Genomic DNA, 26,770 nt, shown 5'->3' with positions numbered 1-26,770 from the left:
GAGGTCCAGGTGACACCACGTAGGAGACAGAAGGAGTCGCAGGGCCACGGGTAGTCTGTATAGCTGTCGGGGCAGTTTAGAGCTACGGTGGCCTGTTCCACAAGGACATCGGTGGAGGGATCAAGCTGCGACAGGGGACGGTCCCTAGAGACTGGAGGAGTGCAAAGATCATCTCCAAACAGTAAAAACCGAGGCCCAGGGAACGTTGTAGACTCCCCGGGCCAGAACCCATAGCAGAACTTCCAGAAAAGGGGTAATCAGCCGACAGGTGACCCCCCAGCCTGGAGGCTGTAGTGGAGGCCAAGCCAGGTTTATCCTAGTAAAGGCAAGGCTAAGGAAGACAGCAGAAGAAAGAGACACTAAGAGAAGGGTACCGGCTTTCACTCTCAGAATCACCCAGAAACGGCGGAGGTCCCTGACAGTGGTCCCAGCAGTCCAAGGGTCCCTACAGCGCTGTGACAAGAATTGTGAGTAAAGAACTTGAACTGCACCCTTGAAGTGGTCTCTGTTATTCCAGCTGCATAGACATTCACAAGCACCAACTGTGCCCCGGGCATTGCTCCATCTGTGGGGAGCAGTACCACCATTGCTGCCATAACATCATCCCGGTGGCCTCACACAGCAGCGGCGGCTTAATAGCCGCATACCACAGGTGGCGTCACGAACACAAACTTTATTCACTAAGCCACATAATATACTGACACCCACCAGGGCCACGGAGCCGGGCCCAGCCACCACTGACTACCACCGGACTAGTCCAAGCCCGGCACCGGGTGTCCCATAGCCCTGGGGTGGGCGAGTCAGTTACCCCGGTCTTCCTTTACCTCTCCTGACTTTGAGACTTGGTTAACCAATCCATGTTACATCTAGTAATGATATGAGGCTTTTTGTACTTAAATTGATGCTTTTCTTCCCCTTATGTGTTTGTATATTTTATGTTTTATAGTGTGTGCTCTTCTTCTCTACCCCCTTTTGTATGACATTATTGTGTCTCGTGTTTTGTATTCAAAATTATATTTGTACAAAATATTTGTCAATTCTTGAATAATTAAATAAAAACTTATTGTACCATAAACAATGAAAAATAATTATAAATTCTGCTAACGTTCTTCTCTCTAAGAAAATGAGAGCAGGTTTCAATCTATGGTAATTCACAGGTTACACCATCCTCAGCTTTTATGCCCGAGATAGGTAATATTAAATCTTCTAAATGTCCCATGTGTAACTCAGAGGCTTCAGATCTATTTCACATGTATTGTGACTGCCCGGAAAGTAGGAACTTCACCGCTCATGGAATGGTGTCTCGTCATAAATGGGAAGTTTCACAAGACTGGACCTTTGTAACAATCCGATCAGTACATTCAGCAGAAGGGAGAGAAGGAAGATTCATCAATGAGATGCCGAGATTCTAGGAGGTCACCAGCATCATTACCCTCCGCTTTCTCTTAGAGGTCCACCATACAGATTAGATTTTTCTTCCCATGATTTTCTAAGTTGTCTGCACTTTCTACGTACGCTGTCATTTGGCTTTACAGATTAAAGATCTGGGCAGCAAAGAGTCAACATCTTCTAATTTCAGGGGATAGGATGGATCCTACCTGTAAGATATGACTGATACAGATCTCACTCCAACAGAAGAGCGTCCAATGCCCAAAATAATGGGGACAGTTTTGGGTGGAGGAGCATGTGGTGGTCTAGCAGCAGAATGGTGACCATTTTCTATGACCAGACTACAACCCTGATAAAGCAGCCACAGCCGGTGACTGAGAAGAATCTGTGACTTCTCTGCATTTAGTGGTCACTACTCACCTGGGCGGTTATCTGTAGAAATCTCCTCTTTACTCCGCTCATCACCCCTCACATATGTCTCTGTAGTATTAATATGGGGCAGATCTTCACCCTGAAACAAATATTGTAAAAGTCACAGACAGATGGAGAAGTCACATCTATGATCAGCTCTAATCCTGCCATCTCCACCGCTCTCATTACACAAGTATAACACATATAATACCGGAGGATAAAACAAGACTGAGCACAAGACCTTCACAGCCGTCTACACATCATAGGGAGATTTCATGGCACCTTCTCTCCATCTACCTGATGATCCTGAGGAACATCGGGATCTTCTTGTTTACAGTCCTGTGGGAGAAGAGGACGTCGACATCTCTCTGGTGTTGTCCTCTTACTGGATAGAACTGGAGGAGACACATACAGGGACTGAATTCATTCCTTACATACAGATAATTATAGGCCGTGTGTATTTAGTCCTTTCTATTACCTGGTGATGTGAGGGACTGGGGATCCTCCATCATGACGTCCTTGTACAGATCTTTGTGTCCTTCTAAATACTCCCACTCCTCCATGGAGAAATAGACGGTGACGTCCTGACACCTTATAGGAACCTGACACATACAATGATACCGTCACCCCCGATCCCTTCATAGCGTTACTGTATAATGTCCCAGCATTCCCAGCAGTGTCACCTCTCCAGTCAGCAGCTCAATCATCTTGTAGGTGAGTTCTAGGATCTTCTGGTCATTGATGTCCTCATGTATCGGGGGGTGAGGCGGAGGCCCCGTGATTGGGCTCAGGGGTCTTCCCCATCCCTCAGACACAGGGGCCTGACAGCGCTCACTAGAGGTCTTCTTCACTACTGTGTAATCCTGGTTATGGAGAGACACAGTAATAAATCTCACTCCAGACATTTCCAAAGTCCTCACCTCTCCAGTTCTGTCCATCTGTTATTCCCATAGATAAGAATGATGTAATGTGACGTCATCAGAATCTCTCACCTCTCCAGTAAGCCGGAAGAGGATCTCTAGTGTGAGGTGTAATATCCTCTCCGCCATCTTGTCCCTGTCCATATCCATCCTTGATGGGGCAATCAGGAGAATTCTCTTATATAGAAGATCCCCACTGAGAGGATCCGATGTTGCAGGGACCTGAATGGAGAGAAGATGACGATGTGACATCATAAAGAATCCTGTACAGTAATATAATTACTGGAGACTTTATATCCGATAACTGGCTGCAGAAATAACGCTAACATGTATGGCATGAAGAAGTAGACAATTCCTGGTTTTGGGGCTGCACTAACCGAAATGAAGAACCTCGATCCAATAATATTACGAAGTGGCTTTTCTTCCACATGTATGGCACGTGACTATTTTATAATATCAATCTGTTGGGTTTTTGTTCTTTGTATGTTTGCAGGGGTTTAGATTTCCAGATTTTTTTCGGCACAGATGCTTCGGACAAGAACAGTTTTGCCTCTATACAAGTCACTAGTGCGGCCACACTTACAATATTCTGCACAATTTCAGGCTCCAGTGAATGAGGAGGACATAACTGAACTAGAGCGGGTGCAGAGAAGAGCGACCATTAACCCTAGAATGCGCAACCATATCAATCTACCATAGAAAACAAGTGACCTAGCAGGCCTGTGAGGCCCCAGGTATGCGTTCTAGGGTTAAAGGAATGGAAGGTCTGCAATAGGAGGACAGGTTAGCAAGCTATTTCTAATTAGCTTTTTACAACTGAGGCCTGCAATGATAACAAGGAGGTTCAATCATAATCACAGATGGGGAATCTTTACTGTAAGAGCAGTGAGAATATGGAACTCTCTGAGGGGTACTTCACGCACAGCGAGATCGCTGCTGAGTCACGGTTTTGTGGCGCAGCAATGGCCTCATTAGCGATCTCGCTGTGTGTGACACTGAGCAGCGATCTGGCCCCTGCTGTGAGATCGCTGCTCGTTACACACAGCCCTGGTTCATTTTTTGGTCTTTGCTCTCCCGCTGATAAACACACATCGCTGTGTGTGACAGCGAGAGAGCAAAGATCTGAATGTGCAGGGAGCCGGCGTCTGGCAGCCTGCAGTAAGCTGTAACTAAGGTAAACATCGGGTAACCAAGGTGGTTACCCGATATTTACCTTTGTTACCAGCGTCTGCAGCTCTCACGCTGCCAGTGCCGGCTCCCTGCTCCCTGCACACATAACCGGATTACACATCAGGTAAATAAGCAAAGGTTTGCTTATTAACCCGATGTGTACTGTGGCTACGAGTGTAGGGAGCCAGCGCTAAGCGGTATGCAGTGGTAACCAAGGTAAACATCGGGTAACCATACCCGATGTTTACCGTGGTTACCAGTGTCCGCAGCTTTCAGACGCTGGCTCCCTGCAAGCGCAGCATCGCTTGCACGTCTCTGCTGGGCTGGGGGCTGGTCACTGGTGAGATCTGCCTGTTTTACAGCTCACCAGCGACCATGTAGCGACGCAGCAGCGATCCTGACCAGGTCATATCGCTGCTGCGTCGCTAAAGTGTGACGGTACCATGACACACGATGGGATAATTGTTGATAGACTACAAAAATTCAAGGCGGGCTTGGATGCCTTCCGTAAAAAGTATATTATTGCAGGTTATCAGTACTAGATTTGTGATGGGACATTGATCCAAGGAACTAGTCTAATATTTTTAAAGTCATGAAGGAATTTTTCCCCTTGTAAAGGTATTCACACCCCTGGAACGTTTCCACTTATTTTAGCGTCATACCCACAAATAAAAATGCATTTTATTGTCATTTTATGTGATATACCAGCATTAAGTAACAAGCATTTGTGAAGAGTAAAGGAAATGATAGATGGTTTTTTAAATATTTAAAACTATAAATCTGAATATTGTGATGTGCAGTTGTATTCAGTCCCTTGTAGTATGATGCCCCTGAGTGACCAATTGCCTCCAGAAGTCACATAATTAGTAAACTGAGTCACCTGTATCATTTATTCTCAGTATAACTATGGCTGTTTTGTGAAGATCTCACAAGTTTTGTTTGATAACATTTGGGATCAAACAGCATTTTGAAAACAAAGGAACCCACCAGATAGGTCAGGGATAAAGTTGTGGACAAGAGTAAAGCAGGGTTCAGTTATAAAAAAAAATAGCCAAAGCTCTGAACATGTCACTAACCACTTTTCAATCCATCATCCAAAAATAGCAGGAGTATAGTGTGGAGACACCAGGGTCAGTGGGTACGGTCATCCGCTGGCCTGGCTGTCTTCAGAAAGACTGCTCGGACCAGGGCTCATCCCACTGAACGCTCACACTCATTTTTTGTGGGCAGAACACTTCTCAGACAACACAGGATGAGGGAACCACACCTTGGTAGGATGTTATTGGTTCACCAACAAGCAAACACGTATCGTACATTTTCAGAAAGAACACAAGATGGTACAAGCGACAGAGTCTCTCCCATCTGTTGGCTCGCAATGGATTCAAATTTTTGCGACTTCGGGGCTTCCTGGGCCAACTATCCCAGTCAGCAGCACCCCGCTTTTGATGAGCAACCACTGATAGGAGATAGCAGCAAGCTTAGAAAGATGACTGAGCACAGCAAGATATGTAGCCAGGCGACTGAACTTTCCTCACCTGGTTCTCCAGTCACAATTGTCGGCTCAGCATTGAGCAGTGAAGGAGATCTGTGATCTTCCAGCTAAAAATGTGGATTTTAGGCTGAAGTCCTGCAAAATGAATGTGGAGACAGGAGCAAAGTTCTTTTTATATCACTCAGTTCTCATTTCAGAGTATTGTATCTTACAGGATTGGTGGGAGATGGCTGTTCTCTCATTGGTTCAGTTCAATTCGACTGCATAATATTTCTCTAACTGACATAGTCAAAGAGGCTGAGGCAATCCATATTTAACAGGCAATAGGGCTCCAGTCAGTCTGACATTAAACAATGGTTAACGTCTCTTGATTTAGCAATCAAAGAAACAAAGGGTCTGGCCTTATTGAGAACAGTTCACCCCCAAATCTCCAGATGCTGAGTTGTCAAATATAGCACAACTGCAAAACGACAAAGACATGGCCGTCCACCTAAACTGACATCCCAAGCAAAAAGAGCAGTAATTATAGAGAAGCAGCCAAGAGGCCTACAGTCAGTAGAAAAGCAGCAGAGATCCAGAGCTCAGGGGGAGAATCTGTCCACAGGAAAACTATGTCATAAACGCCACAAATTTGGTCTTTGTAGAATAATGGATATTTTTAAAAGCAAAAGAATAAGAATTGAAAATTGCTTCACAGACACCTTCTTCCAATTTACCTGAGATAGAGCGGTTTTATAAAGTAGAAGGTACAAAAATGTCACCTCTAGATGTGCAAAGCTGGTAGACACATCCCCCCACAGCTAGACATAAAAGGTAGACACATCCCCCAAGAGACTGGCAGCAGTAATTCCAGTGATAAGAGGTCCTGCAAAGTATTCACTCAGGGGGCTGAATACTAATGCACATCACAATTTTCAGAGTTAAATTTTTTAACATATTTAGAAATTCATGTATAATTTCCTTTATACTTCACAAATGTTGACTATTTTGTGTTGTTATCACATAAAACCCCAATAAAATCCATTTTTTGTGGCTGTAAAGTGAAAAAATGTGGAAAAGTTCACCGAGTGTGAATAGGTTTTCTTGCACAATTTTGAAGAATTTGGAACAAAAAAATAATAAAGGGAAGACAAAAAAACTGACTTAGAAAACACCACAATTGATGAGTTGGATGTAAGTTTTGTGGTGCGGAGCCCGTTATACCGGCAGACGGGATGTGACCGGAGGCAGAAATATTCAGAGAAGGGAAAGATTTTACACTTTCTAGATAAATCCTCTCTTCCCGGGATGTAACGACCTCTAATGCCGGGATCACACGGCCGGATAAAGAATCATCACAGCTTCATCCAGAAAACTAGGACAAGTCTTTTCTTATTTGTCATCCATATACAATCCGGTATTTACAGCCGCTATTAATAATTTACAAGACCATTTACAGCTTCCTCCATTACAGAACTGCAATGTACCCGTAACACAATGTCTGCTGTATGGTGGAGCTGGTGGGAATCTGATGGTTTGTGCAGACACAGACCTGAATGGACGAGTCTCCTCCGATTTACAGAAGACACTAGAGGATGCTGGGATTATTCTCACACACAGATTCTGTCAGTGAGAAAGAAAAATCCCCCATCTGCACTGTCACATCCAATAACAATGGTCTGAGGGCGAGACGTTGTGTTATTTTATGGACAGCACTGAAAATACAGTAGTGTGAACGAGGACTAAAAGGAATCATCAAAGCTCTTATCTCTCCTAATCCTGCCATCTCCACCGCTCTCATTACACAAGTATAACACATATAATACTGGAGGATAAAACAAGACTGAGCACAAGACCTTCACAGCCGTCTACACATCATAGGGAGATTTCATGGCACCTTCTCTCCATCTACCTGATGATCCTGAGGAACATCGGGATCTTCTTGGTTACAATCCTGTGGGAGAAGAGGACGGGGACATCTCTCTGGTGTTGTCCTCTTACTGGATAGAACTGGAGGAGACACATACAGGGACTGAATTCATTCCTTACATACAGATAATTATAGGCCGTGTGTATTTAGTCCTGTCTATTACCTGGTGATGTGAGGGGCTGGGGAACCTCCATCATGACATCCTTGTACAGATCTTTGTGTCCTTCTAAATACTCCCACTCCTCCATGGAGAAATAGACGGTGACGTCCTGACACCTTATAGGAACCTGACACATACAATGATACCGTCACCCCCGATCCCTTCATAGCGTTACTGTATAATGTCCCAGCATTCCCAGCAGTGTCACCTCTCCAGTCAGCAGCGCAATCATCTTGTAGGTGAGTTCTAGGATCTTCTGGTCATTGATGTCCTCATGTATTGGGGGGTGAGGTGGAGGCCCCGTTATTGGGCTCAGGGGTCTTCCCGATCCCTCAGACACAGGGGCCTGACAGCGCTCACTAGAGGTCTTCTTCACTACTGTGTAATCCTGGTTATGGAGAGACACAGTAATAAATCTCACTCCAGACATTTCCAGAGTCCTCACCTCTCCAGTTCTGTCCATCTGTTATTCCCATAGATAAGAATGATGTAATGTGACGTCCTCAGAATCTCTCACCTCTCCAGTAAGCCGGAAGAGGATCTCTAGGGTGAGGTGTAATATCCTCTCCGCCATCTTGTCCCTGTCCATATCCATCCTTCACGGGGCAATCAGGAGAATTCTCTTCTATAGAGGATCTCCACTGTGAGGATCCGATATTGTAGGGACTTGAATGGGGAGAAGATGACGATGTAACATCATAAAGAATCTGCTGTAATAATACAATTACTGGAGAGAATAAGGGGAAACATATGAGGAGACAGAACGTGTAGACGTTGTATTCTCTTGTTTCGTATGGACTGGAACATAAATTGAATTGCTGACTAAGACGTCTCCTCCACTCCCAATCACTGGTTATTTCGGTCAATGCTTCAGCCACTGATTGACGGAAGAGATCACGTTTGTTATCAGTGACTAAACTGACAGGAAATCCAGAGACTGGCGGGGGACACAAGCAGCGGGGCACAGGAGTAATGGGGGATCGGTATGTGTTACTATTGTTAGTATTTACAGTAGTCAGTTATTTCTATCTACTAATAAATCTTATATATTTAGGCCACACACAACAAGCAGTTTCCTCCTCGGAGTCGGCAGCTGAATACGTTCCTCATAGACATCTTCCATATCACTAATTCTCCTCTCATTTACCGACACTGGAATCGGCATCAGCAAAACTGCAGGAGAAATTCATTACACGTGAGAGGAGAAATAACGACTCCATGATGAGGACGACATCTTCACCCTCTACTGCGTCTCTGTAAAGATATCTGTCCGGAGTCCGTCACTGACTCCATCACCACCACTAAATGGAGAGGAAAATGCCTATGTGGCGCCCCTGAGGCTTCCGTCGCCACAGGTCATTGCACCCCATCCAGCGGTGTGATGCCCCATTCTGGGAGAGGAAGAGAGTGAACTCCGGTCCCCTGGTAAATCCACACTACACCCATTGCTAGGAACACACTGGGACCAGGGAAAGTGGCAGACAACCCTCCCATGCTGCATGCTGGGAGGGGTCATAAGACCCATCCCTGCTCCTATAGGGTAGAACAGGGCAATTGGGGAGGTGGGAGGAGCCATCTGAGAGCAGACACAGAGAGGAAGGTCAAGGTTAGTCAGTCTACCTCAGGGAGTGAGAGAGTGAGGAGCCAGCATGTAGTTGGAGAAGAAGAACGAGAGAAAGGAGGGAGGAGGAAGCCTGCTGGAGGCAGGCAAGGAGGAGAAGAAAAGAGAAAGAAAGCTCCAAGTCAGACAGGAGCAGAGAAACAGCAAGAGACGCTTCTTGGTGAAGATCCTGGGACTCGGAGGGTCCAGGTGACACCACGTAGAAGACAGAAGGAGTCGCAGGGCCACGGGTAGTCTGTATAGCTGTCGGGGCAGTTTAGAGCTACGGTGGCCTGGTCCACAATAACATCGGTGGAGGGATCAAGCTGCAGCAGGGGACGGTCCCTAGAGACTGGAGGAGTGCAAAGATCATCTCCAAACAGTAAAAACCGAGGCCCAGGGAACGTTGTAGACTCCCCGGGCCAGAACCCATAGCAGAACTTCCAGAAAAGGGGTAATCAGCCGACAGGTGACCCCCCAGCCTGGAGGCTGTAGTGGAGGCCAAGCCAGGTTTATCCTAGTAAAGGCAAGGCTAAGGAAGACAGCAGAAGAAAGAGACACTAAGAGAAGGGTACCGGCTTTTACTCTCAGAATCACCCAGAAACGGCGGAGGTTCCTGACAGTGGTCCCAGCAGTCCAAGGGTCCCTACAGTACTGTGACAAGAAGTGTGAGTAAAGAACTTGAACTGCACCCTTGGAGTGGTCTCTGTTATTCCAGCTGCATAGACATTCACAAGCACCAACTGTGCCCCGGGCATTGCTCCACCTGTGGGGAGCAGTACCACCATTGCTGCCATAACATCATCCCGGTGGCCTCACACAGCAGCGGCGGCTTAATAGCCGCATACCACAGGTGGCGTCACGAACACAAACTTTATTCACTAAGCCACATAATATACTGACACCCACCAGGGCCACGGAGCCGGGCCCAGCCACCACTGACTACCACCGGACTAGTCCGGCCCGGCACCGGGTGTCCCACAGCCCTGGGGTGGGCGAGTCAACTTTTGGCGTCACGAACAGGATTTCGTGCCCGGTTACACCGGGTACTGTGCGCCTGAAGAATCGTGAAATAACCTGTGTTTTACTGTGAAAACTGCCGCCATTAGCGCTACAGAGAGCGGGAAGAAGGGGGCGTGCCAGAAGAAAGGGCGCAAAGAGAAGCCCCGCCCCCTTGTCCAAGAAAAGAGCGCGAAGCGGTGCCCGCCATGGAAGGCGGAGGAAGAAGAAATGGCGACTAGATAAGCTGGCCGGCTGGCAGAGAGAGTCTAAATGCCAGACCAGCAGATAAAGAAAATGTACCTTATCGCAAGCGGAGTGATGCCGGTCGTGATGGGCTGGGCGCCAGTCTGGCGCCAGATGCTAGTGCAGCCTCCGGCCTCGCCTCCGAGAAGGGAAAGGGAGCAGCCGAGTGGCGTGGTCGAGCACCCGAGCAGTGTTCCAGTCAGCATTCCCCAGGTCGGCAGCATGGCGGAGGAGCTGCAGCAAGGTGCACCAGGGACCGGCAAAGAGAAACACCGCTGGTGCCGGAGGGCCTGGGTCAGTGGATGGATGCCGCGGAGCAGCAGCAGGGTGAGCAAAATGAACCCCCGACCCGTCCGGACCCATGGCCCCGCCAAACGCCATCGCCTAGCCCCTTCACCGACCCACTGGCCTTACCCGCCAGCCCCACTGACGCCCGGTGGGGCACCGGAGGCCTGCCGGAGACCCCCGCAGACGGCGCCTGGAGTGGGGTGGACCCCGAACAGCTAGCGGGCCCCCTACCGAGTCCCCCTGTGAGCCTCCTGGGAATGACATCCCCGGGAGTGAATTGGGACGCAGCGCCCATTGAAAGTGGGGGACTTCAGCAGCCACTGCGCCCCAAGGAGACTCCCCTAGCAACCGAGCTGACTTGCCGGAGACTGGTGGTAGAGTACCAGAGGGAGCGGGAGGTCCGGGAGGAGAAGCGGAAGGCCAAAGAAGCCGCTAATCTGGCCTCCAAGGAACAGGTCAGGGACCAGCGCCCAGGGGACCCAGACAATGATTTCATCGGCATACCTGTTGCCAGGAGCAATGCCGGAGTGGGACCCCCGCATCTACCCTTGTGAGTAAAGATGAAGAGATGCTGAACTGTATATAGCCCCTGTCTGCCCCTCATTCTTTTTGAAGATGTCACCCCCATGTTTATATGTACCGGGCCACGGAACTGGAATGTGGTCCCCGGTGAATGTTTTGTGTCATGTCTTACCAGGCCACTGGACTTAGTGGCTGGTACGTTGTTTATGTGCCTTGCGTTTAAAATGAAGCTGAACGAACTGCCAGGCTACTGGACTTGTTGTAGCCAAGAAATGTATATAGTTGCACCCGTTGTGCCCCCTACCAGAATTATGGGGGATGTGCCCGAACCGTGCAATGGACTGGAAGTGCACACGTAGTAGTTTCTTTATAAGAAGTTCGTAACGTTGAATCATTGTGCCTCCCATAAAGGGAAGAAATGTTTTATTGTTTTATGTTATTCATAACAAAAATGTTTTGCAGTTCTTCCACATGTTTTTGTTGTTTTTCAGCCCGAGGACGTGCTGGGATTTGCTGTGGGGGAGTGTGGCGCCCCTGAGGCTTCCGTCGCCACAGGTCATTGCACTCCATCCAGCGGTGTGATGCCTCATTCTGGGAGAGGAAGAGAGTGAACTCCGGTCCCCTGGTAAATCCACACTACACCCATTGCTAGGAACACACTGGGACCAGGGAAAGTGGCAGACAACCCTCCCATGCTGCATGCTGGGAGTGGTCATAAGACCCATCCCTGCTCCTATAGGGTAGAACAGGGCAATTGGGGAGGTGGGAGGAGCCATCTGAGAGCAGACACAGAGAGGAAGGTCAAGGTTAGTCAGTCTACCTCAGGGAGTGAGAGAGTGAGGAGCCAGCATGTAGTTGGAGAAGAAGAACGAGAGAAAGGAGGGAGCTGGAGGCAGGCAAGGAGGAGAAGAAAAGAGAAAGAAAGCTCCAAGTCAGACAGGAGCAGAGAAACAGCAAGAGACGCTTCCTGGTGAAGATCCTGGGACTCGGAGGGTCCAGGTGACACCACGTAGAAGACAGAAGGAGTCGCAGGGCCACGGGTAGTCTGTATAGCTGTCGGGGCAGTTTAGAGCTACGGTGGCCTGGTCCACAATAACATCGGTGGAGGGATCAAGCTGCAGCAGGGGACGGTCCCTAGAGACTGGAGGAGTGCAAAGATCATCTCCAAACAGTAAAAACCGAGGCCCAGGGAACGTTGTAGACTCCCCGGGCCAGAACCCATAGCAGAACTTCCAGAAAAGGGGTAATCAGCCGACAGGTGACCCCCCAGCCTGAAGGCTGTAGTGGAGGCCAAGCCAGGTTTATCCTATTAAAGGCAAGGCTAAGGAAGACAGCAGAAGAAAGAGACACTAAGAGAAGGGTACCGGCTTTTACTCTCAGAATCACCCAGAAACGGCGGAGGTTCCTGACAGTGGTCCCAGCAGTCCAAGGGTCCCTACAGTACTGTGACAAGAAGTGTGAGTAAAGAACTTGAACTGCACCCTTGGAGTGGTCTCTGTTATTCCAGCTGCATAGACATTCACAAGCACCAACTGTGCCCCGGGCATTACTCCACCTGTGGGGAGCAGTACCACCATTGCTGCCATAACATCATCCCGGTGGCCTCACACAGCAGCGGCGGCTTAATAGCCGCATACCACAGGTGGCGTCACGAACACAAACTTTATTCACTAAGCCACAGATTTTACTGACACCCACCAGGGCCACGGAGCCGGGCCCAGCCACCACTGACTACCACCGGACTAGTCCGGCCCGGCACCGGGTGTCCCACAGCCTTGGGGTGGGCGAGTCATCTACATGGACGAGTGTTTAGTTTAGGCATTTTTCTTTTTTTTTGTTCTAACCCATGTTATGTTTTCTGGAAGGCATTTTCCCTTTAGGCTTCTGTATATTACATGGAAAAGGCCAGAAAATTAAGCAGGTTCTCACTGCTCCCCTTATCCCATCTTTTCTTCATCGTAGGGGTCTGCTTGGTTGTCAGGGTAGTTAGAGGCCTAATAATGTTTTTTGGGTCTGCAATGTACAAAGTCTATTAATCTCTGCCACAGGCGGCGTCCAATAAGCTCTTAGGCCCCAAACACATCAGACTAAAGTCAGCGGCGGCTGCTGATTGTGGAGGGGATCGGTCGCTGTATAATATATACAGTTAGGTCCAGAAATAATTGGACAGTGACACAATTTTCGCGAGTTGGGCTCTGCATGCCACCACATTGGATTTGAAATTAAACCTCTACAACAGAATTCAAGTGCAGATTGTAACGTTTAATTTGAAGGTTTGAACAAAAATATCTGATAGAAATTGTAGGAATTGTACACATTTCTTTACAAACACTCCACATTTTAGGAGGTCAAAAGTAATTGGACAAATAAACCAAACCCAAACAAAATATTTTTATTTTCAATATTTTGTTGCGAATCCTTTGGAGGCAATCACTGCCTTAAGTCTGGAACCCATGGACATCACCAAACGCTGGGTTTCCTCCGTCTTAATGCTTTGCCAGGCCTTTACAGCCGCAGCCTTCAGGTCTTGCTTGTTTGTGGGTCTTTCCGTCTTAAGTATGGATTTGAGCAAGTGAAATGCATGCTTAATTGGGTTAAGATCTGGTGATTGACTTGGCCATTGCAGAATGTTCCACTTTTTAGCACTCATGAACTCCTGGGTAACTTTGGCTGTATGCTTGGGGTCATTGTCCATCTGTACTATGAAGCGCCGTCCGATCAACTTTGCGGCATTTGGCTGAATCTGGGCTGAAAGTATATCCCGGTACACTTCAGAATTCATCCGGCTACTCTTGTCTGCTGTTATGTCATCAATAAACACAAGTGACCCAGTGCCATTGAAAGCCATGCATGCCCATGCCATCACGTTGCCTCCACCATGTTTTACAGAGGATGTGGTGTGCCTTGGATCATGTGCCGTTCCCTTTCTTCTCCAAACTTTTTTCTTCCCATCATTCTGGTACAGGTTGATCTTTGTCTCATCTGTCCATAGAATACTTTTCCAGAACTGAGCTGGCTTCATGAGGTGTTTTTCAGCAAATTTAACTCTGGCCTGTCTATTTTTGGAATTGATGAATGGTTTGCATCTAGATGTGAACCCTTTGTATTTACTTTCATGGAGTCTTCTCTTTACAGTTGACTTAGAGACAGATACACCTACTTCACTGAGAGTGTTCTGGACTTCAGTTGATGTTGTGAACGGGTTCTTCTTCACCAAAGAAAGTATGCGGCGATCATCAACCACTGTTGTCATCCGTGGACGCCCAGGCCTTTTTGAGTTCCCAAGCTCACCAGTCAATTCCTTTTTTCTCAGAATGTACCCGACTGTTGATTTTGCTACTCCAAGCATGTCTGCTATCTCTCTGATGGATTTTTTCTTTTTTTTCAGCCTCAGGATGTTCTGCTTCACCTCAATTGAGAGTTCCTTAGACCGCATGTTGTTTGTTACAGCAACAGCTTCCAAATGCAAAACCACACACCTGTAATCAACCCCAGACCTTTTAACTACTTCATTGATTACAGGTTAACGAGGGAGACACCTTCAGAGTTAATTGCAGCCCTTAGAGTCCCTTGTCCAATTACTTTTGGTCCCTTGAAAAAGAGGAGGCTATGCATTACAGAGCTATGATTCCTAAACCCTTTCTCCGATTTGGATGTGAAAACTCTCATATCGCAGCTGGGAGTGTGCACTTTCAGCCCATATTATATATATAATTGTATTTCTGAACATGTTTTTGTAAACAGCTAAAATAACAAAACTTGTGTCACTGTCCAAATATTTCTGGCCCTGACTGTATGGAGCCTCCCGACAGATGATGTCACGGCAGAGAAGGATCCGGATGCTGAATTCCAGAGACTGACCCGTTTCTTCTTTCTGGAGATAATCCTCCGCTCCAGGAGTCTGGAGGCGTCTCTCTCATAGAGACCACAGGAAAGCTGGAGTGTTGGTGTATGGGAGAGTCGGGGGAGAAACAGTCACCCAATGATGGTTCAGCCGACAGTTATCTAATGTGTACGGCAGGGGTGGGCAATTCATTTTCCCGAGGGGCCACATGAGAGACCATGACGGGTGTGAAGGACAGCCAATAGGCGAAAATTTATTATGCTCACTATTAATATTCACGTTAATTGTATAATTTAATATTGATCAGAATTAAATATACTGACATCTTCCTACATACAGTATGAGCCCCTCTATAAAGGGTCTTGCTAAAGTATTCAGCCCTTTGGCTTTTTACCTATTCTGTTACTACAGTCTGTGGTTACATATGTTTCTTATCTGATTTGTGTGTGATGTATCAGCACTAAATAGTATAATTTGGGGTAGTGAAGTGAGAAAAAATATAGGAAAGAATTACATTTATGGGATAAAAGAAATTAAATTTTGCCACCCCTTTTGCTATGAGGCCCCTAAAAATTTCTGGTGCCAGCAATTACCTCCATAAGGCCCGTTTCACACGTCAGTGGAAAAACACAGATGTTTTTAACTGACGTGTTATAACGCATATGTCCCTCCGTGTGCCATGATTGCACATGGAAATAAACTCACCTGTCCCACCTCTGCTGTCCGTGGTGCTGAAGAGTCCCGCGATGCAGCATCCGGCTTCTGCTGTCTGACCTCTGCAGCTGCTTCTGGGTCGGCTGTGTAATGCATAAATGAATATGCATGACAGTAATTGGCCTGGCAGGAAGCTGCGGAGAGCAGAGGCGGAACAGAGCGTCGCTGGAGAAGGCGAGTATAAAAAGCTTTTTATTTTCAATGTCCCTGTTTTTCTGGTACATGTTTCATGGACCACACCATAGTGTGGTCTGTGGGAAATCAGTGATGCCAGAAAGAAATGGACATGTCTCCGTGCGGAGCACATAGACACGCGTGTACGCTGCACGGAGACACGGTCAGTGAAAAATCACCGATGTGTATGCAGACCCATTGATTATAATGGGTCTGCGTATCTCCGCAATTCTGGTACGTATAAAAATTAGCACATACGTACCAGAATCACTGACGTCTGAAATAGGCCTAAGTCACATGCTTAGCAAAAGGAGGTCTATCTTCCAACAAGACAATGACCCAAAGCTACTGCTAAAGCCAAACTGGAGGGTGTAAGGGGAAACATGTAAATTTATTGGAGCGGCCGAGTCACAGCCCAGACCTTAATCCAATGGAGAATCTGTGGACAGACGTGAAGACGCTGCTCACCGGAGGAATGGAGAATCTGTGGTCAGACGTGAAGATGGCTGCTCACCGGAGGAATGGAGAATCTGTAGTCAGATGTGAAGATCGCTGCTCAGAGGAATAGAGAATGTGGTCAGAGGTGAAGACGCTGCTCACCGGAGGAATGGAGAATCTGTGGTCAGACGTGAAGACGCTGCTCACCAGAGGAATAGAGAATATGTGGTCAGAGGTGAAGGCGCTGCTCACCGGAGGAATGGAGAATCTGTGGTCAGACACGAAGACGCTGCTCACCAGAAGAATGGAGAATCTGTGGTCAGACGTGAAGACGCTGCTCACCGGAGGAATGGAGAATCTGTGGTCAGACGTGAAGACGCTGCTAACCAGAGGAATGGAGAACCTGTGGTCAGAGGTGAAGATCGCTGCTCACCGGAGAAAACATCTAACAACAAGCATTTGGAGCAGTTTTGTCTTGAGGAAACGGCAAAAATCCCAAAATGTGGAAAGCTCAGAGAGACTTATCAAAAATGACTAGCAGCTGCAATTACTGCAAAAAAGAAGGCTCCACATAGTACTGACTTCAGGGGGTGAATAGTTATGCAAAGTGACGTTTTCAGTTATTTTGTTCTATTTGTTGTTTGCTTCACAATAAAATGAAAATCAAATGTTCACAGTTGTTGGCAGGTTCTGTACATGACCTGATGGAAACCCTCAAATTTTTAGGCCACGCCCCCTAACCACACCCATTTCACAAACAGCCACACCCATATCCACTACCCATCCAGCAAACTGAAACTGCAGAAGCTGTCTGTGATCGCTCTGAGCCGCCACAGATCAGCAATGTGCAGAACAGGCAGGGAGTTAACTACAGGGTGTGCTGGTGGCTAAGACCCAGGAGGAGAGCTGAACAGGGTGTGCAGGCAGCTAGGACCCAGGAGGAGAGCTGAACAGGGTGTGCAGGCAGCTGGGACCCAGGAGGAGAGCTGAACAGGGTGTGCAGGCAGCTAGGACCCAGGAGGAGAGCTGAACAGGGTGTGCAGGCAGCTGGGACCCAGGAGGAGAGCTGAACAGGGTGTGCAGGCAGCTGGGACCCAGGAGGAGAGCTGCACAGGGTGTGCAGGCAGCTAGGACCCAGGAGGAGAGCTGAACAGGGTGTGCAAGCAGCTAGGACCCAGGAGGAGAGCTGAACAGGGTGTGCAGGCAGCTAGGACCCAGGAGGAGAGCTGAAAATGGTGTGCAGGCAGCTAGGACCCAGGAGGAGAGCTGAACAGGGTGTGCAGGCAGCTAGGATCCAGGAGGAGAGCTGAACATGGTGTGCAGGTAAGGGTATGTTCATACATCAGGTTTTTGCTGTGCGGTACAATCCGGCGCTTTGCGGGAAAAATGCATCCGGGTTTTTTTGCCGCCAGGTGCGTTTTTTCCTCATAGACTTTTATGAGCGCCGGATTGTACCGCATGTACTTGTGTTTGATACGGTTTTTGCTGGACGCGGCAAAAATCGTCACTCCGGCGGCCGCACAGGACGCAGAGAGGAACGTTTTTTTGCCAGTGGCAAAAAAATGCATAGCGCCGGGTGCGGCGCTGTGCAGCATGGTGCATAATGAAAGTCAATGTGAGCCGGATACGGTGGCATGTTTCAAACGCCGGAAGCATGTACCGTATCCAGTTTTTACTTCTGAGCATGCCCAGAAGTGACAAATTCATTGCTTGTCAGAAAATCAATCAATCACTCACTCACTCTCTCTCTCTCTCTCTCTCTCTCTCTCAAACTCTCTTACTCACTGACTCATTGACTCACTCTCACCCACTCACCGATCACCGGCGCGGGGCTGCACGGCTGTCACACTGCTCTGGCGGCTTCTCCTGATTTGAAAATGCCGGCCGCCCATTATTCAATCTCGTATTCACTGCTTTCCCCGCCCACCGGCGCCCATGATTGGTTGCAGTCAGACACTTCCCCACGCTGAGTGACAGCTGTCTCAGTGAAACCAATCACAGTCGCCGGTGGGCGGGCCTATATCGTGCAGTAAAATAAATAAATAATAAAAAAAACGGCGTGCGGTTCTCCCCCAATTTTGATACCAGCCAAGATAAAGCCACACGGCTGAAGGCTGGTATTCTCAGGATGGGGAGCTCCACGTTATGGGGAGCCCCCCAGCCAAAAAATATCAGCCAGCAGCTGCCCGGAATTGCCGCATCCATTAGATGCGACAGTCCCGGGACTCTACCCGGCTCATCCCAAATTGCCCTGGTGCGGTGGCAATCGGGGTAATAAGAGGTTAATCATGGCAGGCGCCTATGAGACACCCCCAATGATTAACCTGTAAGTGAAAGTAAATAAACACATACACCCAAAAAAATCCTTTATTTGGAATAAAAGAAAAAAAACACCCTCTTTCACCATTTTATTAAAATCCCCAAATACCCCTCCTGGTCCAACGTAATCCACAGAGGTCCCGTGACGCTCTCAGCTCTGCTACGTGAAGCTGACAGGAACCGCAGTAGAACACCGCTTCTCTCTATCAGCTCCACGCAGCAACTGAAGGGAGTCGCGCTGTCAGCGGTGACGTCACTGAGGTAATGCCGGGTTGTGTGCGGTGATGATGCGTGCAGGGTAGTGCCGGCGTCTGCGGTGATAATGCGTGCGGTAGTGCAGGGGTGTGCGGTGATGATGCGTTTGGGGTAGTGCCTGCGTGTGTGGTGATGATGCGTGCTGGGTAGTGCCGGCGTGTGCGGTGATGATGCATGCTGGGTAATGCCTGCGTTTGCGGTGATGATGCGTGCGGTAGTGCAGGGGTGTGCGGTGATGATGCGTGCGGGGTAGTGCCTGCGTGTGCGGTGATGATGCGTGCAGTAGTGCAGGGGTATGCGGTGATGATGCGTGCGGTAGTGCAGGGGTGTGCGGTGATGATGCGTGCGGGGTAGTGCAGGGGTGTGCGGTGATTATGCGTGCTGGGTAGTGCCGGGGTGTGCGGTGATGATGCGTGCGAGGTAGTGCCTGCGTGTGTGCAGTGATGATGCATGCTGGGTAGTGCCGGCGTGTGTGCAGTGATGGTGGGGTCTCTCTCTCTCTCAGCATAAAAGAAAAAAAAAACAAAACGGATCCCTCGCATCAGTTTTTTCACAATCTGAGACGGATCCGTTGCATCAGGCACAAACCGGATTGTGCCTGATTAGAAAAAACTGATGTGTGAACTTAGCCTAAGAAGCAGCAGCTCTGCCAGGCAGGCGATCATGTGGTCGGTAGCTGATAGAAGCATTGCCAATGCTTCTATCTTTGCATATTACCAGCAGGAGAGGAAACAAGTGGTAAGTACACTGTGTCCTCTCCCCAATGTCCTGATCTACCGTGTGTGCCTGCAGCATTGAGAAGCAAACACTGTTTGTGCCACTGCTGCAGGCACACACGATAGATCAGTGGGGAGGGAATCAGCGCTGGGGAGATTCATTACCTTAGCAGCAGCACAGAGACTAGTTTCGGATAGCGCGCTCCGCTCTGTAATGCTCACGTCACGTGTTAGGATGGTAGGAGGGAAAAAGCAGTGAGGCGGGGAGAGAGTGGGTGGGTGGAGCCATGGGATACAGACCTCCCGCCCGGGGTAACGGGACAAACTCTGCAAATCGTGATAGTCCCGCTGTATCCGGGACGGTAAGGCGGTATGGTATTGTACCATCAGCATGCAAATCTTAGTTACACCTCACACCACGTCAGGCACACCAGTAGGTGGTCTATCTGGAACAGGGCCACTCGCCTAGGGATCAGACAGACTGGTGGGAGGAGCAGAGTTAGTTGAGTGGTAGCACTCAGAGAGTGAGGAGCTAGGGGGGAGTTGGAGCTCCCTGGAAGACGTTGGCTAGGCCGCAGACGATGGTCTGGGACCGAAGGAGTCGGAGACCCGGTCGCGGGGTACTGGAGAAGGGTGCCAGGCTTAGTTTAGGGGAATGGTCGGCACCGGAGTACCTAGTAACCGAACCGGTACAGAGCACGGCAGGGTACTGGACCCTAGATCAGGGAGTAGCTTCATGCAACCTGATAACCTGTGGAGGATAGTCTCTCTACGAACTGTGCCCAAGAGCTCAGAGATTGAAGGCATCAACACAAGAGGGGGATAGGGCTTTCCACCTTATGCGGCCCACTGAAATCCCAAGTGTCAGCCATCGAGAGCACAGCTTCCCTACTTAACAGTGGGGAGCGGGACCCCGACAGCTTCAAGCATAGGCGTCACTCAGAACATCTCAAACATAGTGCATGGAGGCAAGGTACAGACCATCAGCAATACCAAAGGGAGCGGACTCCAGGGCGAGCTCCCCTGAAGTGGCCGCGGCACCCAGAGACTTGGTTTACCTTTGTGTCACAGTCTGCTTTGCGGTCGCATCACTACCAACACGGCCTGAGTGAGTACGCTGCCCTCCCCTACTTCGACCCTTCCCTACACCTCCATCATCCAGAGTCACAGGGCCTTCCCCTACCCGTGGAGGAAACGTCATCTGGCTGCCCCGCTCCATCTCCCCCGGGTACTCCCATCAGCAGCGGCGGTACTCCCCTTACCGCGAACCACGGGTGGCGTCACGAACACTAATCCCCTGTAAATAACCCCCTTTTAATTTGAAGTGGCCGCGAGACCCTGGGTCCAGAGACCCTCGAGCAACAGCAGACCCCGAATCCCAGGGGTTCGACCGCTGCAGGGGCGGCAGAATAGCTTTCTGTATACTCTGTGACCCCCCCACATAGGCTCCGATATACCTGATCTCCATATACTCCCTATATACAATATGTGCTCATACACATGGAGAAACACCCACCTGCAGAGCCGCACACTGGATATATAATACCCTGCACCTACCTCCACCTGCAGAGCCGCACACTAGATATATAATACCCTGCACCTACCTCCACCTGCAGAGCCACACACTAGATATATAATACCCTGCACCTACCTCCACCTGCAGAGCCACACACTAGATATATAATACCCTGCACCTACCTCCACCTGCAGAGCCGCACACTAGATATATAATACCCTGCACCTACCTCCACCTGCAGAGCCGCACACTAGATATATAATACCCTGCACCTACCTCCACCTGCAGAGCCGCACACTAGATATATAATACCCTGCACCTACCTCCACCTGCAGAGCCGCACACTAGATATATAATAACCTGCACCTACCTCCACCTGCAGAGCCGCACACTAGATATATAATACCCTGCACCTACCTCCACCTGCAGAGCCGCACACTAGATATATAATACCTGCACCTACCTCCACCTGCAGAGCCGCACACTAGATATATAATACCCTGCACCTACCTCCACCTGCAGAGCCGCACACTAGATATATAATACCCTGCACCTACCTCCACCTGCAGAGCCGCACACTAGATATATAATACCCTGCACCTACCTCCACCTGCAGAGCCGCACACTAGATATATAATACCCTGCACCTACCTCCACCTGCAGAGCCGCACACTAGATATATAATACCCTGCACCTACCTCCACCTGCAGAGCCGCACACTAGATATATAATAACCTGCACCTACCTCCTCCTGCAGAGCCGCACACTAGATATATAATACCCTGCACCTACCTCCACCTGCAGAGCCGCACACTAGATATATAATACCCTGCACCTACCTCCACCTGCAGAGCCGCACACTAGATATATAATACCCTGCACCTACCTCCACCTGCAGAGCCGCACACTAGATATATAATACCCTGCACCTACCTCCACCTGCAGAGCCGCGCACTAGATATATAATACCCTGCACCTACCTCTACCTGCAGAGCCGCACACTAGATATATAATACCCTGCACCTACCTCCACCTGCAGAGCCGCACACTAGATATATAATACCCTGCACCTACCTCCTCCTGCAGAGCCGCACACTAGATATATAATACCCTGCACCTACCTCCACCTGCAGAGCCGCACACTAGATATATAATACCCTGCACCTACCTCCACCTGCAGAGCCGCGCACTAGATATATAATACCCTGCACCTACCTCTACCTGCAGAGCCGCACACTAGATATATAATACCCTGCACCTACCTCCACCTGCAGAGCCGCACACTAGATATATAATACCCTGCACCTACCTCCTCCTGCAGAGCCGCACACTAGATATATAATACCCTGCACCTACCTCCTCCTGCAGAGCCGCACACTAGATATATAATACCCTGCACCTACCTCCACCTGCAGAGCCGCACACTAGATATATAATACCCTGCACCTACCTCCACCTGCAGAGCCGCACACTAGATATATAATACCCTGCACCTACCTCCACCTGCAGAGCCGCACACTAGATATATAATAACCTGCACCTACCTCCACCTGCAGAGCCGCACACTAGATATATAATACCCTGCACCTACCTCCACCTGCAGAGCCGCACACTAGATATATAATACCCTGCACCTACCTCCACCTGCAGAGCCGCACACTAGATATATAATACCCTGCACCTACCTCCTCCTGCAGAGCCGCACACTAGATATATAATACCCTGCACCTCCCTCCACCTGCAGAGCCGCACACTAGATATATAATACCCTGCACCTACCTCCACCTGCAGAGCCGCACACTAGATATATAATACCCTGCACCTACCTCCACCTGCAGAGCCGCACACTAGATATATAATACCCTGCACCTACCTCCACCTGCAGAGCCGCACACTAGATATATAATACCCTGCACCTACCTCCACCTGCAGAGCCGCACACTAGATATATAATACCCTGCACCTACCTCCACCTGCAGAGCCGCACACTAGATATATAATACCCTGCACCTACCTCCACCTGCAGAGCCGCACACTAGATATATGGCTGCTCTGTGCTTACAGGACCTGTGATGATGTCACATGGAGGGGAGGAGTCAGGGTCACATGGTCAGCTCCTCAGTGTATGCAGGACTCTGCTGTGCTGGTTGTCATGGAGCTGGATGAGGGGGAGTTTATGTGTGGGGTCAGGAGGGGTTTACAGTGTGGATGTAGCGGAGCCGTGTGTGTACGAGGTGTACGGAGCGGAGCCGTGTGTGTACGAGGTGTACGGAGCGGAGCCGTGTGTGTACGAAGTGTACGGAGCGGAGCCGTGTGTGTACGACGTGTACGGAGCGGAGCCCTGTGTGTACGAGGTGTACGGAGCAGAGCCATGTGTATAGGATGTGTACGGAGCGGAGCCATGTGTGTACGAGGTGTACGGAGCAGAGGTGTGTGTGTACGGAGCAGAGCGGTGTGTGTACGAAGCAGAGCCGTGGGTGTACGAGGTGTACGGAGCAGAGCCGTGTGTGTATGGAGCAGAGCCGTGTGTGTACGGAGCAGAGCAGTGTGTGTAGGATGTGTACGGAGCGGAGCCGCGGGTGTACGAGGCGTACAGAGCGGAGCCGCGTGTGTACGAGGTGTACGGAGCAGAGCCGTGTGTGTACGAGGTGTACGAAGCAGAGCCGTGTGTGTACGGAGCAGAGCCGTGTGTGTACGGAGCAGAGCCGTGTGTGTACGAGGCGTACGGAGCAGAGCCGCGTGTGTACGAGGCGTACGGAGCAGAGCCGCGTGTGTACGAGGCGTACGGAGCAGAGCCGCGTGTGTACGAGGCGTACGGAGCAGAGCCGCGTGTGTACGAGGCGTATGGAGCAGAGCCGCGTGTGTACGAGGCGTACGGAGCAGAGCCGCGTGTGTACGAGGCGTACGGAGCAGAGCCGCGTGTGTACGAGGCGTACGGAGCAGAGCCGCGTGTGTACGAGGCGTACGGAGCAGAGCCGCGTGTGTATGAGGCGTACGGAGCAGAGCCGCGTGTGTACGAGGCGTACGGAGCAGAGCCGCGTGTGTACGAGGCGTACGGAGCAGAGCCGAGTGTGTACGAGGCGTACGGAGCAGAGCCGTGTGTGTACGAGGTGTACGGAGCTGAGCCGTGTGTGTACGAGGTGTACGGAGCAGAGCCGTGTGTGTACGGAGCAGAGCCGAGTGTGTAGGATGTGTACGGAGCGGAGCCGCGTGTGTATACATATGCAGCTGAGACGCTCGGGTCAGGAGAGCCACCGGCCCTTCCGGACAGTGCGGTGCGATCCTCGTACGGGTGATGTACTCCTGTAACTCCGGCCTTACACCGGCATATCCTCACACCTAATGGAATATACCGTGATGGAGGATAACGTCGGCTTCTCGCTCCACGTCTTCCAACTAAAAGAGCAATCAAATCCTCTGCAAAGGGATTATCAAAAGAAAAAAATACCTTGTTCCTCTCCCCATCCTACATTTTGAGCGATGGGGAGAAACGGGACCGCACCGGAGCTCCCTCCATCTGCAAAAAGAATTCATAACTGAAACTGAAGAGAATTCTGCTGTAACACAATTGTATGGCTATTAATAAAAATGATCTTAGATCTCGAGAGAAGGAACTTTAATTATTAAGGTGAGATTTCAATCTCAGCATTGCCTTATCCCCAATTATTCATGGCCTCCCTAAAACGCACAAAAACAAGGTTAAATTATATAACTTATTATCTTTATTGGAGGAGACATAACGGTGCGGAGACAACAGATCCCTTTCTATCATATTCTGGAACATGTGTAATGATGGTAACGAGATGTTACTGGATAATAATGAAGGTGGGAGACCTTTGGTTTTACATCATGATCCCCACCAATTCTTCCAAATTACGATCCTCATCCATTTAGTTTAGCATTACAATGGCCTTCTGTTCAGAGAAGGAGAATCCTTCCAATTCATTAAATGCTGTAAATTTATTACTAAAGTAATTCTGACCTGAAACATTTCTATCCTCAGGAAAAAAATGCCAGGGACAAAATTTTAAGGCCCTGTCCAGGACTTTGATATACCGTGTTTTTCCAAATATAAGACACTGTCTTATATTTTTTTTGCCCCCCAAAAAAGCGCTAGGACTTATTTTTGGAGGAGGTCTTATTCTTGGAGAAACACGGTTGAGGGTAAGTTTACCCCCCAAAAAAGCAGACCCCCCCACTTCCCAGGAGACTCATACTCACCAGACCAGGACGTCTGCGTGATTCCAAAGTCCTCCTGTGATCTCCGATCGGTGCTGCACGCCATCCTACCCTGCTGCTAGCTGACACGCTGACACACACAGCAGATCACACAAACACAGCAGATCTCACACCCACACAGCAGATCACACACACACACAGCAGATCTCTCACACACACAGCAGATCGCAGATATACACAGCAGATCACACACAGCAGATCGCAGGCACACACAGCCGATCACAGATACACACAGCAGATCGCAGGCACACACAGCCGATCACAGATACACACATCCGATGACAGATACACACATCTGATCGCAGGCACACACAGCCGATCACAGAAACACACATCCGATCGCAGGCACACACAGCCGATCACAGGCACACACAGCAGATCACAGGCACACACAGCCGATCGCAGATATACACAGCAGATCACACACAGCAGATCGCAGGCACACACAGCAGATCACAGGCACACACAGCAGATCACAGGCACACAGCAGATCACACACACAAACACAGTAGATCACACACACACAGCAGATCGCAGATATACACAGCAGATCACACACAGCAGATCATAGATACACACAGCCAATCGCAGAAAAACACACACACAGATCATATACACACAGCAGATCACACACACACAGCAGATCGCAGATATACACAGCAGATCACACACATCCGATCGCAGGCACACACAGCCGATCACAGATACACACATCCGATCACAGGCATACACAGCCGATCACAGATACATCTGATCGCAGGCATACACAGCCGATCACAGATACACACATCCGATCACAGACACACACATCACATCACATCCAGCACTTACAGCCGCAGGGAATGAGAGCAAGTCACGTGTCCGGCCGCAGGGAATGAGAGCAAGTCACGTGTCCGGCCGCAGGTCCTGTTCCTTGCGCTCCACTGCACTGCCTCTCAGGAGAAGAGATCGGTGTCTCTGGATGAGGTGACTGTGTATGCGATCTGATGTGTGTGCGATCCGATGTTTGTGTGTGTGATTTGATGTTTGCGTGTGATCCGATGTTTGTGTGTGCGATCTGATTATGTGTGCGATCTGACTGTGTGTGCGAGATCTGGTGTGTGTGTGTGTGTGTGTGAGATCTGATGTGTGCGGGTGTGTGATCACTGCAGGTCCTGCCGCTCAGTGTCTGGTGAGTGTAATTGCCGGGTGCGGCTGTGTGTATAATGAAGTGTCCTGCAGTATCTGTATCTTTTTTAGCTGCACGGACACTTCATTATTGATCCGGGACTAGGGCTTATTTTCGGGGGAGGGCTTATATTTAAGCCTTTCTCCGAAAATGCTGAAAATCCCTGCTAGGGCTTATTTTTGGGGGAGGTCTTATTTTTGGAAAAACACGGTACTTAATGGCTAGAACTGCGGGTTGTCAAAACCAAAACATTATGTCACGTCAGAGCGTACAGACACTCA

The 26,770-nt window shown here is 49.4% G+C and overlaps 1 protein-coding gene and 1 pseudogene across 2 annotated transcripts in view; one reads left to right on the top strand and one right to left on the bottom strand.

Moving 5' to 3' along the window:
* LOC142258836 (uncharacterized) overlaps positions 1-26,770 on the bottom strand; it is a 167,302-nt gene that overhangs the window by 8,057 nt on the left and 132,475 nt on the right. The window contains exons 1-9 of one of the 2 annotated variants that reach the window (XM_075331418.1): positions 7,969-8,183; positions 7,660-7,839; positions 7,455-7,578; positions 7,274-7,371; positions 2,793-2,942; positions 2,484-2,663; positions 2,279-2,402; positions 2,098-2,195; positions 1,810-1,900 (exon numbers count right to left, since the gene is read on the bottom strand). The exons of the other annotated variant lie outside the window; for it this stretch is intronic. Coding sequence (XP_075187533.1) covers positions 1,810-1,900; positions 2,098-2,195; positions 2,279-2,402; positions 2,484-2,663; positions 2,793-2,942; positions 7,274-7,371; positions 7,455-7,578; positions 7,660-7,839; positions 7,969-8,046 — 1,123 coding nt within the window. The 5' untranslated portion in view covers positions 8,047-8,183. Of the gene's footprint in view, positions 1-1,809; positions 1,901-2,097; positions 2,196-2,278; positions 2,403-2,483; positions 2,664-2,792; positions 2,943-7,273; positions 7,372-7,454; positions 7,579-7,659; positions 7,840-7,968; positions 8,184-26,770 lie in introns of those variants that run through there. 2 annotated transcript variants of the gene reach the window in all.
* LOC142258844 (uncharacterized) overlaps positions 1-26,770 on the top strand; it is a 103,788-nt pseudogene that overhangs the window by 52,406 nt on the left and 24,612 nt on the right.

This window comes from Anomaloglossus baeobatrachus (genome assembly GCF_048569485.1).
Source record: "Anomaloglossus baeobatrachus isolate aAnoBae1 chromosome 5 unlocalized genomic scaffold, aAnoBae1.hap1 SUPER_5_unloc_13, whole genome shotgun sequence".
Classification (NCBI taxonomy): domain Eukaryota; kingdom Metazoa; phylum Chordata; class Amphibia; order Anura; family Aromobatidae; genus Anomaloglossus; species Anomaloglossus baeobatrachus.
This window is presented reverse-complemented; position numbering and strand designations above follow the sequence as displayed.